General features: G+C 45.5%; 1 protein-coding gene across 1 annotated transcript in view; it reads right to left on the minus strand.

The window, feature by feature from the left end:
- Positions 1-303: 303 nt before the first annotated feature.
- LOC115308867 (peptidylglycine alpha-hydroxylating monooxygenase-like) overlaps positions 304-12,070 on the minus strand; it is a 30,895-nt gene continuing 19,128 nt past the window's right edge. Inside the window, exons 6-11 of the mRNA XM_029966973.4 lie at positions 7,288-7,352; positions 6,209-6,289; positions 3,842-3,918; positions 3,687-3,737; positions 2,756-2,805; positions 304-484 (exon numbers count right to left, since the gene is read on the minus strand). Of these exons, the coding sequence (XP_029822833.2) occupies positions 304-484; positions 2,756-2,805; positions 3,687-3,737; positions 3,842-3,918; positions 6,209-6,289; positions 7,288-7,352 (505 nt within the window). The remainder of the gene's footprint in view (positions 485-2,755; positions 2,806-3,686; positions 3,738-3,841; positions 3,919-6,208; positions 6,290-7,287; positions 7,353-12,070) is intronic.

Raw genomic sequence — 12,070 nt, forward strand, 5'->3', positions numbered from 1 at the left:
GCTACGTAGCAATAAAAGGCACCTGTTTCATGCTCCAGATGTGTTAACTTACTAATTCCCCCCCCCCCCCCCCCCCCCCTCCGCTGGAAGGGGTCCCCCATCACTGCCAGCGGTCCGCAAGGGGTCCCCGACACATCCATGGCTGAGAACCACTGCCCTGTATGAACAAAGTCATTATCTACACCCCCTCAACACTTTAATAGGAGTAAACAAATAATACTGACACTTCCCAGTATTGAATGGTATAAAGGGGCACTATAAACAGGGGAGTCCTAGTTGTTGAAACCTGGTTAGTGCCCCGCTTCAGTCAGGGGTGCTGGCATCTCTGTCAATATCCGATGTGATCAGGTTCCTGAGCAAGGGTTCCTTTCTCCAGTAGTACGACGGGGGTCCCTGAGACCAGCACTGTCCCTCGCTCGCTATCTCGTCCCCTTCCACGTAGTACATGAGATAAAAGCTGCACATCTCGTCGTCGTTGGTGGGGCTGGAGACAAGACCAGAGGAAGCTAGTGTAAGTGTATCTGGGAGGCACAGGGGCAGTTCAGACGGAAAAGGGGGGAGGGGGATATCTCGCTCGTCCAGATAAAAGATTCGAAGTAAATAATCATAATAAGGCTTTGACGAACGAGCGTGCAAGACAAAGTTCGTTTTAGACTTTTTGCTTTAGAACAATTACTACTGCAGACGCCGGCACATGCAAAGCGTGCAACTACACTCGTAGCATGCACCTAGGTGCTTGGAAAATTTAGAAAAAAGTCTATTGGGACGCTGTCTGCTGTTGTGTTGTATCAATACCTGGCCGATTGAGTGAAGGCAATCCACTTTTCAAAGACGTTGCCATGCCGACAATTATCGCGTTCATTTAGGCTTAGGAATGTCCAGAATCGAAAGTCTATCTAAAAAATGCGGCGAGATCATTGCTCATGCTTTGCAATTTAAGTCAGATAAGGAAAAGCGAAAGCCTCCTGCACCGTTCATTGCTGACGCCCGATATTGCAGCTACAACGACATATTAGTTCCAAAGCGAGCGGCGCTCGCTCACCGGGGCACCGCCATGTTTCCCCGCATCCCTACCGAGCCCAGTCACATGATTTCAAAATCCCTCTCCTAGGTACTGCGGCTAACTTTGGCCGCGGTTAGCGCTTCGAGCAAACGGGCCCTGGTTTTTATGACTGCCTGCGACCGGCTGCGCAGTAGTGCAGCCGGTCGTAGGCCGCCCCACAAGAGGCTTAAAAAAAGGTTTCTCGCATCGCGATTTCTGCAGCTCTTTAAACTGCACTTCGTGGTACACGAAGTGCTAGAGAGACCACGTCACACTGCTTATACACGGTGTTCAGGGCAGACATGATGCGAGAACACTTCAAACATGTGCATGACACTCTGTTCGACTAATGTGCCAGGAATATCGTAGAAGGAAGAAACACGCCCAAGGCAGTGTGAGCAGACTGTCTCTTGTATGATATGTTGGCCCTGTGACCTCCGCGGCGGCAAGGTGGGTGGTGCTGATTTTTTCGACGTCAGCTATAGAGGCCAACCCAGAGCTTGGATTGGCGACGAGTGCCGCGCAAGCGTTCGGCTCGGATTCGGGTCCTCACTGATTGGACACGAGTCCCGGCCGAACGCTGACGTCACAGTCGCACCCTGTCCATGTCTCGCGCTGGCCTCCAGTAGTTGACGTGGGGAAGTGAGCAGTATGACCTTGTTGTACAGGGCGTCTTTTTTCAGGCTATACAGATTCTTTTTAAATACTAGCCATAGAAGCTTCACTAATGCGGTTTGTAAGGGAAGTTATACTTAACTTTTCAATCAGGTAGAATGAAAGTGTGGTTAAAATTAGGAACTTGCATGAGCGTCGCCGATAATCACTACGTCAGTGATTCTTAGAAAGACTTTGAGCTGGTAGGAAGCCACGGGAGTGCGTTACTCTTGCTGCACGAGGGGTAACTTCAGCGCTCCACCGTGCTTACCACCTGCTCCAAGTCTCCCTACAAGTGAACGATTTAGTGGTTTTCAACATCGCTCAACAAGTTTATCTTTAGAACCATATGTATATTTTCACTAAGTAGTTACTTAACATATTTTAGTTAATTAGCCGACTTATCGTGACGGTTAGAGCCCTACATTATGTTCCCCTGACCAGTGGCGTAGCCAGGGGGATAGACGTAATATGGGGCTGCCTCCCCCTCCTCGAAAAAATTCTGCCCCTGACCATATAACTCACCTGCGCAAGCGGCATTAGCGTGGCTTTTACGGCCATTTTAAAACAAACCTGTGAACCCTATAAATGAAATAAGTAAATAAATATCGCCCTATAGGAGGTGTTGCCCTAACAAACATCAAAACTATTCAGAAATATCTATAAACCTCGAATATTTTTACTAAATTCGAAAGCCCCGTCAAATTGAGCACTCTATTATTTGAGTCGACATTAACACGGGCACGTAAAGGGCTTCAAAATGAATTCCTTTACGTGCTTCGTTGCGTTTCACTTGTTCCTTGTCTGGGTGTTTTTTTTGGGTATGAATGTTTACCAGCTAGCTTGCGCCACAACTCTTATTTCAGGCTTCAGAATGAACCCCTTTGAAGAATCGGAGAATCGGTTCTCGATCATCGCTCTGCTGCGCACGTGCCCTTCGAAGCGCGCTTATTCGTTAAATCTTGACAAAAAAAGAGGAACTGTTTAGTTTTTAAGGTTTTCTCCGTAATGTCAGATGGCGCAGCAGGTATCTGTGTAAATGAATAAATGAATCATTACCCGTCATAGGTGTCTCTGTCCCTATAATTGTACATAGTGCAGCGTGCCGCCTGCAATGAGTAAGGGGTACAAGTGAGGTCATATATTCAACGTTGTTTGTTCTAACCCTATTGAAAATTTCCATTTGTATGGGAAATATTTCTGTCCATAAACACATATGAATCGAATCATAAAAGATATATAAGAATATGTAAGAACCATATAAGACATGAGAGAAATTTCTTATATGGTACTTATATATGTTGCTATATGTCTTATAGAGTTTTTATATATCTCGTATGATCCATATGTGCTATTGGACACAAGAAAATACTCATGCAAATGGCTTTTCACTAGAGAATTAAAGAAATGTCAGCTGTAAGATGGTGTTAGTAAGATCAAAGCACTCCTACACCTAGAAATGCAGCTTAGGTGTCACCTGCCTCAGACACACAGGTGAACCTATAGTCGGTGGCAGGTTAATATTTCGGGGGAAGCTTCCCTCTCTTCTTTACACTTTAGTAAAACGAATGCAGGAGGGGAGCCGACCTCCTCTTCAGCATTCGCCCTGCTGAAGTGTAAAGGGGTGGGAGAAGTTCACCTGTCACCTACTATGGAGTCGTCAGAGAGCATTCTAAATATAAAGGTGGGTGTAACAAAGTCACCAAGAGGGCTAATACATTATAATTTAGTTCCATACTGTGTATTAATGCCTCGTAATTTCCAAAGTAATCAATGCTATTCTCAGTTAAAGTAATAATACTTGTTCACATATTGGGAAAACGTGAGTTGGTAAATGAGACGAAAATAATTCCCTCAATAATTTTAGCTACAATGTGAAAACGCCCTCTTTTAACTACCGCCATTATGACTCGACTTTGAACGTATTAAGCTTCGAGGCAACAACAACTAAAAACAAAAAAGCAAAAATGTCAGGCTACGATTTGCTTACCAAGATGTCCCCACTGACAATGCTTACGCCACTTTTAGCGGGATAAAACATCTGAAAAAGAGAAACAAGCACACACTCAGAAAGGTACCTTGTTGACCTTCTTGCATATGTGCAGAAAAGTCTATAACATTTTCACAAATAAAAAAGAAATTCACTTGGGCTTCGAGAGGATTGTGCTTGCCGATGTTGATCCAGGTCCTGTCCTTCACGACGTAACCAGTCACCAATTTCCCTAGAAATGACGTCATCATATAATTTACAAAAATAATGACTATTAGATAGTGCATCTCACATGGCGCTTCAGGTTCAGAATATGAGTACGTTGGTGCAATTGACGTTACCGAAAGAAGGAACATACGGACGAACCCGACGGCACATCTCTCGCATGTCATCGTGTCGTCGTGTCCGTCCCTATGTTTACTGTTTCAAACGCTTGTTCCTTGACCCTTTTTACGCTTTAGTCTTTCTCAATGCATTATATACACTTTTTTTTTTAATCTAACGTTTCTTCTAGCTGGAGCAAATTACAAAGTTGCTACACAATTTAGAACATAATTTCATAGTTCTTTTTTTTTCTGTAGTGACAGCAGGTTTTGTTCGTGTTGAAGTTGGAACAATTTATGATTGTCAGAAGTCACGGTGTTTGCCTTGACCAGGGGTTCGCAACATACGGCACGCGAGCGGCATGCGACCCGCGCATGCTTTTCTTGCAGTCCGGGGCCCGGGTCAGCGCAGAAAGTTGCTTGCTGTGCCATTCAATCCACCAAGCGCCCGCTCCGCTTGGCAAGCAGCAATGAAACCCTCTGACCTCCTTTTGTCGGTCTTCGGCGAAGAAACGCTGATTTCTCAGCTCAAATATTCCCTCCCCACTAATCCAGCTGACAACAATAAAACAGGGTGTACAGCTTTCCCTGTCCATGTTGTGGATCTGTTTCAGCATGTCTGTTCGCGGAACGCGAAAACTTCTCGCTCTCTCTCAACAGATCCCCTTCCCTCTTTCACCACGGAGGCTATTCACCCTCTGCCTTCCTGTTGGCACAGTTATGGTTTGCATCGTCGGATCAGAGAACTCAGATCCGACGATGGAACTGGAGCTCATCAACCTCCAATGTCCTCCAGCGCGGTAGACTATGCATCGCAAATCCCTGCTGCATGATTTCTACAAAACCTGTACAAGAACAAGCACGGAAACCTGGTGGACCACGCCTTCAAACTGTTGTCACTTTTCGGGAGCACGTATGTTTGTGATCAGACCTTTTCACTGATGACTCTCAAGAAGAACCGCCTTCAATCTGCCTTGACGGACATGACATTGCGAGATGTGCTAAAAACGGCAACGAGTGCAATGACACATAATATCGGACGCCTGACCACAGCTAAAATGTGCAACACGTCGCTCTAGGTGCGGCCTCCGATTCTCAAGAAACGTAATTTTGGCCCGCATAATTTTTTAGTGGTGCTCCCCTGGTCTTGACAATGGAAAGTAGGGGACAATGCAGTAGCTGGGCCATGACTATTGACAATCAGCTTTGCCCCTGGCTTAGAAGCTGCAAACATGAGGTTACATCTTTAAGGGCTGTCTTCATCGTCCGACTGATCACAGGTTTCGGTTTTGTATACCAGTGTAGACCATGGTGTTATATAAGGTTGTTGTTTTTAAAGCTTAACAGATTTGTTTTAAAAAAGGCGTGAAAGCTACACGTATGCAGTTTGTGCAGGTGAGATATACGGCCAGAGGGACATAGTATAGGGGCCTAACCGTAACGCTCGCTCGGCTAAGAAAGAAAAAACATTGTTAATTGACTTTTTAATTAAAGAAAATAGACATATGGTCCCAATTGAAAGCTTGCAGAGCGTGAACAAAAACCGCTAAATAAATAAAAAAAAATACTTTGACCACGTGGGAAGCGTAGTAGTGTGCTGAAGGCTGAAGGTACCACTCGTAAAGCAGGCACAAGGCTGGGGCTACAATAAGAAACAGAAAAATCGCGCGGGCGCCTTATCCCACCCGTAGCCTCGCTCCCGCTGCACAAGCGGTAACTTTAGCGCACTACTGTACTGCGCTTCTCACGCGCTCAATGTATTTCTAAAGATTACTTACTGATTTAGTTATTTTTGGTGAGGCTCAGCAAGTTTCTCGTTAGAACCACACGCCTATTTTTACTAAATAAAAAGTTAATGAATTTTACTTAATTAATTTACCGATCGTTACGATTAGCCCCCTGTATTATGTCCCCCTGACCGTATAACTCTCCTGTGCCAACCTCGTAAGTGTAGCTTTCACGGATTTTTTCCTTTTTCAAACAAAACCGTTAAGCAAAAAAAAAAAAAAAAAAGAAACTTTGTATAGTCGCGGCATATTTTGTTCACGCTTCTTGCTTCGTGGTTCGTTCCTCGACGTTCAAAACGGCTAATGTAGCAGTCTCATTTTTAAAGGGTGATAATAACAATCGATCTGTATCTCGATACGCCCTTCATTTCTGAAGTTGTCGAAGTGTCCAATGTGCTTTCATCACACTCACCGAGCGAGTGCGTGTGGGTCCGAAACGCAAACGGGTATAGGGTTATGTTATCCTTGAAGGGGCAGGCAACCTCCATGTTTTCTGCAAACGGGAGAGTCACTAGTGAATCCAATTCACGAAATATTAAGCACAAAAGTCACTGGTTCCTCCACGGGCATGTAGCGCCATTGTCTTCCCTGCCTGATAGCATCAGACATTTTCAGTTCAGTTATATTACCTCAAACATGCTCAAGGGAGCACTTTACATGAAAAGGGGCAGCAGGAGTATCTACAATACATCTATACATGACAATAAAAACAAAATCAAAACTCGAAAAAAATAACACTGTACATACTTTGCAAAAACAAATCACACATTTCACAATTTTTTTCCCGTTTTGTGGAAAATGTGTGTGGACAATGAGTTCCAGTTGGCAATGGCAAGAGAGAGTGGAGATCCTTTGAAATATGCTAGTTCTGGAGAAGTTCTGTATCTTAGTACCACAAGCTGATACTAGCACACATACGACCAAAACCTCGCAAGGCTATTATTGGGTGATCGGTCCCTCTTGTTGACAAAGCAGTCGCCATATTGGTCCTTTAAAATCTTCGAAACTTTGAAAGCGGCATCCTACCGGTCACGCCTGTATCGCTACGGAACGATATCGAACTGAAAGTGTTCCTCTCCAATGCAAGCGTCTTTGGCACAATGTACGCAATCAACTTATCAGTCATGCTTATCCCCATAAATCCCTTACAATAACATTGTTACGCTTGTTTCGCCGGTGCGTGTAGACGTCTCTATAAAACTACCCGTCAGCAGCGAATTTAGAACGGCCCACCAAGAATGGAGAGGCCAAGAAGAAACTGCGTGCTCATTCCATGAACCAAAATGGCGACGATACGGGGAACCTGGCGCTACTTTCCCCTAGATCCAGTGTTTAGCGCTATAAACTAGTCACCGACGAGATAAGCACGACGGAAGGCAACTTGTGCGTACTGGAGGCCAGGCGCCCGAAAGAGACACCGTGCCGCGTTGTCGCCTCTTCAGGGACCATAATCGACTAAATTCGATTTACGTGAAAAATGTCTTCTCTCACCCCAATGCCTGGCGGGAATCATGCCTCCTGCCTTTATTCTTAAAACTCCCGCTCTCCTCCTCACCCTGAAACCAAAAAAAAAAATGATGAGCCATTCCGCTCTGTGGAGGTGGATGACCTGCGAAGCTGTTTAGCACACGGCACAGAATTTTCAACAAAGGTACGAACATATTTATTGTCTTAGTCGGTAGACATCGTGCCGAAAGGTACCCACAAACATGTCGAGGACTATCGCCACCCCAAGGAACCGGAGGAAACTAGACACGCGCGACGGGACCGCGACCCGGCGGGAGAAAAGGAAACTAGGCACGCAAGCGCTTGGAACGACAACAAAGAGAGGGCGATGCGAGCCCTCTCTGAGTTGGATGAAACTAGACACGCGCGACGGGACCGCGACCCGGCGGAAGGAAAGGAGACTAGGCACGCAAGCGCTTGGAACGAGGACAAAGAGAGGGCGATGCGAGCCCTCTCTGAGTTGGAGGAAACTAGACACGCGCGACAGGACCGCGACCCGGCGGAAGGAAAGGAGACTAGGCACGCAAGCGCTTGGAACGACAACAAAGAGAGGGCGGTGCGAGCCCTCTCTGAGTTGGATGAAACTAGACACGCGCGACGGGACCGCGACCAGGCGGAAGGAAAGGAGACTAGGCACGCAAGCGCCTGGAACGAGGATAAAGAGAGGGTGGTACGAGCCCGCTCTGGGTTTTTGTTGACGCACACGAAACATTTATGTAACCCTAGCTATATACAGCTTTGCTGTAAAAAAAAAAAAGAGAGCGCTGTGAATGGTGGGATTTACTAAAATGTGCGACCTTACTGGGCATTGTGGAAGAGTACCTATACTATAGCTATTAGCCCCGAGAAGTTCGCGTGGCGCCCCCTTACGGCGAACCGGGGTGACGTCACGGCGAGGACGAATTTTTCCCCGACTCGCCCCGCTCGCCCTGTGGAGGCTGTGGCGACGTTAGCTGTCGGGGCGCTCGTTTCTATTTAATATTCTTGTGCTTGTTTCTCGTAGGGGGTGTAAATTTTCAAATGTGGCTTTATTGAGTATGGCCTGTAGCTGCAGGCGAAACTTCAACCAACATTTCAGGCATGGTTGACGGGGCAGGCAACGCATGAGTCGCAGCTGGTATATGAAAATGAAGAGCTATGCCCACAATTGCAGGAGTATCACTATAGATTTACATCTCAGACAGTAAATGCTGCTGATGGTGTGAATGAAGTGGCAGGTTATGTATACTATTCCGTGTTTTTTTTTTTTGTATCTCCGTTTTTAAACAAGATCACCGAAGCAGAAAAGCTGCATGCTGCTCGAGAAACATGTTAAATACAGTCTTTGCCATGGAAAGAGAATCAAAAGTAAGACAACCCAAGTACAGGGGCAAAGTAAAGAAAGAAGGAACATTTATTTATATGTATTTCTTGCATTTCACCTTCGCTGGATTCGGATAGTATTTCAACAGACTCCGCTGGTGGTATCTGTGGTTTATATCATTCCCCAAGTAATGTACGACAAACGTAAGCGAAGATGTCTAGACCGTTTGTCCGTTAGGCTCTAAAATTGAGATTTTAGCTAAATCAAATTGTTCTGAAGCTAAAATACCAGAATTTTTTCTCACGGAAACTGTCACCTTTCAAAGGTTGCACCTTTTCTTTTACTAGTGTAGCATCTACCACTAGACAGCCGTTCGAAGGCTTGCTGTTTGTCCTGTTTCCCTCTGTTGTCAGAGAGTCCAGCTGTAGGGAGTTTGGAGGCTGAGGAAGCTTTTGGGGACCTGCCACAATATCTCCTTTAATTGGATATGACAACTCAAACTAAACGGTGTATTTTCTGAAAACACAAGGCTGGAATAAAGAAAGACTGCCAGAGAAAAGTATAAACGTTAGAAATTACGGTACTATACTCCGTTTCACCTTATGATGTACCGCAGGAAAGGCTACAAGCGCGAGCTTATTGCTCAGGGCCAGGGTGTCTAACCGGAACCGAACCGAACCGAAAACCGGAACAGAACCGTCATTTTTAGCCGAACCGGAACTGAACCGAACCGAAATCTTCGCCGCCATCTTGGAACTGAACCGGAACCGAACCGGGAAAAAATATAACGGTAACCGGTTCAAAACGGTTCAAGGTAATATTTCTTTTTTTTCTTTTTTGTTAGTATCACAAAATGAACATATGGGAATAAAAAATTGGCGGCTGTATTTCTATCTATGGATCAAATCGTCATATACCGAATTGAAAAGTATGGTAAGTTGTGGGTTTCAATGGCACTATGATTAACCATCTGTCACGTTGTCACGTGACGCCATGGTGTCAATACATGTTGTCATGTGACCTCGTGACGTCACGTGACTCACTGCGTCAACTCGATTTAATTTGAGGAAGTCACTAGATGTAATAACATTGTTGCCAGCATGACGTAACATGACATCACGATTTCGCACCAAGAGTCATGTGACACCGTGACGTAAGCGATTTTCATAACCCCTAGTCGAGTGCTCGGGTTCATGACAATCAGCACCGCCAAACATTCGGGTAACGGCTCATGTCAATTACATATGATAATAGCCCAACTCTAACAATATCTGAAGCTCCAGCCCAAGCTTTTGCTTTCCAAACCCTAGCCGCCCTAGAGCATGACTGTTATGAACACTGGCGGCATCAGATCACGTGACCGCTTGTTTAAATTGCGAGTGGAGGAGATATCGACAGCTGTCTCTTTCCTTTATTTTTTCTGCATCTGCTATTAGGGGAAAACTAACGGATGTTTCCGCAAGCTATCAACTTTAGAAGTTATTTGTTAACACTATTTATTGAAAGTACAAGAAAAAATGTTGCAAGACCCATTTTACATTATTGAGGCACCCAAATATGTTTTCGTTGTTGCTGGACTGCATCCGAAAGATGTCCCTGAGAACAGAAGTACTGAAATTACTAAATGCAACTTATTAATATGGCGTTACATAGAACTACACGTGTGTACGGAAGGAATACTAAGAAGAAAAAAAAAGGATATTTTAGTGACCTCAGAGAGACAGCCGAACGTTGGCAGTCGCTGTAAGTCTCACACGAGCGTCGTTCTCAAGTTATTGCCCAAGTTTCGACTCCCTCTGTACTTTGCTTAAAGGGGCGGTGCAACGATTTTATGATTAAAAGAATTTGCATCTCGTCATTTTTACGTTGTTTATCGTGTCCCAGAGGATAGAGAAAACACTTCCTTCATATAAAAATGTCGCGATTCCGCTGCGTAATCGCAAAGCAAAAGTCGAGCTTTTTCCCCCACCTGCACCCCCAAGTGGCAGCCGAAGGAACTACGGCGGAAAGATTACGTGACCTCGCTCGGCTCTAAGCTGCAGCATAACACCCGCTAATGTACGCAGAGAGAGGGAGGGGAAGCGTCCTCCGAGATAGCACACGGGAAGCTACACGGCACTCCGAATGACGTCACTGGGAGTGCGACCAGGTGTGACCCTGAAGACTGGGAGTGAGTTGAGGGGTGCCCGAAATGCCAATCTTTATCTTTTTTTTACGCAACAACTAGGACACCCACTCGAAATCGGTTTTCTGTTCTTTACTTCAGAAGTGTCAGGGGGCAACTTCCAGCAATCTTTGACCGAAGTCCGAAAATCGTTGCACCGCCCCTTTAAAGGAGCTATAAAAATATTTCTATACATCACTAAATACTACTCAGGATCACTCCCTAACGTTAATAACTGCTTAAAGGGATACTGAACCAAAGAATTTAGTGCCCGTATTAAGTGGCGCACGATCTTTTCACGAGACAGCAGCCGCCGGTGTGCGCGAGCACACGCAACAAAAATGAGGTCACAGACCTCCATTCGCGGTTGAGATGACAGTGAAATGCATGGACTTCGGACCGAAGGAGAATAAAGACAAGTTTTCATCTACACGGTGGTGTCTGGTGTAAAAGGTAAGCGATGAATTGGTCTAACAAGCACGTAGCTTTTACTTGTAGAGATAAAAAGCCTGTTTTTATTCTCCTTTAGTCCGAAGCCCATGCATTTCACTGTCATCTCAACTGCGAATGGTGGTCTGTGACGTCATTTTTGTTGCGTGTGCTCGCGCACACCGGCGGCTGCTGGCTCGTGGAAAGAACGTGCGCCACTTTTTATGGGCACTAAATTCTTTGGTTCAGTATCCCTTTAAACTTGGCTTTGCTATTTTTTCTAGGCAATGGCAGTCGCCAAAAAATTTGACAAATATGAGCATCGTTCATCCCCTCAACTCGGAGCCAGAAGCGGCCATGTAACCTGGTGCCTATCTTATGCCACCAACGTTAATAATACCCCCGCGCTGGGGTTTTAAAGGAAGAAAACGCGTGCTCAGCTCCAGGCATTGTTAGAGTTCGGCTATTGTCATCACCGCAGTGGTTGGACACGAGCCACTACCCGTATGTTCACCGAGGCATTGATTGTTACGAGCCGATTTACGGTGCTCACGCAGTCCTCCTGTCCAATCCATGAGCCGCGCTCGACTGTCGTCAGGCGGGTGGTTTTGATCCTACAATTGCGACATCAATCTTTGGGAAGGCAAGACTAAAAGAAATAGTCTCATATAATCCTCGCAATTTCACCGCGACAAAGAAGCTTCTGAATTAGTGGCGGCCTGTGCGAGTATACTTGGCCAGGGGACCAGTACGCCTCGGACAAATCATGAACATTCCCACCCGATGTCGTTTTATGACCTATCTAAACTTCACGGGGAGCAAAATAAAAGCAATGAAGGGTTGCGGTTAACAAGTGTCAAATAAAATTGTCG

Source organism: Ixodes scapularis, unplaced genomic scaffold (genome assembly GCF_016920785.2).
Source record: "Ixodes scapularis isolate PalLabHiFi unplaced genomic scaffold, ASM1692078v2 PGA_scaffold11__112_contigs__length_91849675, whole genome shotgun sequence".
Classification (NCBI taxonomy): domain Eukaryota; kingdom Metazoa; phylum Arthropoda; class Arachnida; order Ixodida; family Ixodidae; genus Ixodes; species Ixodes scapularis.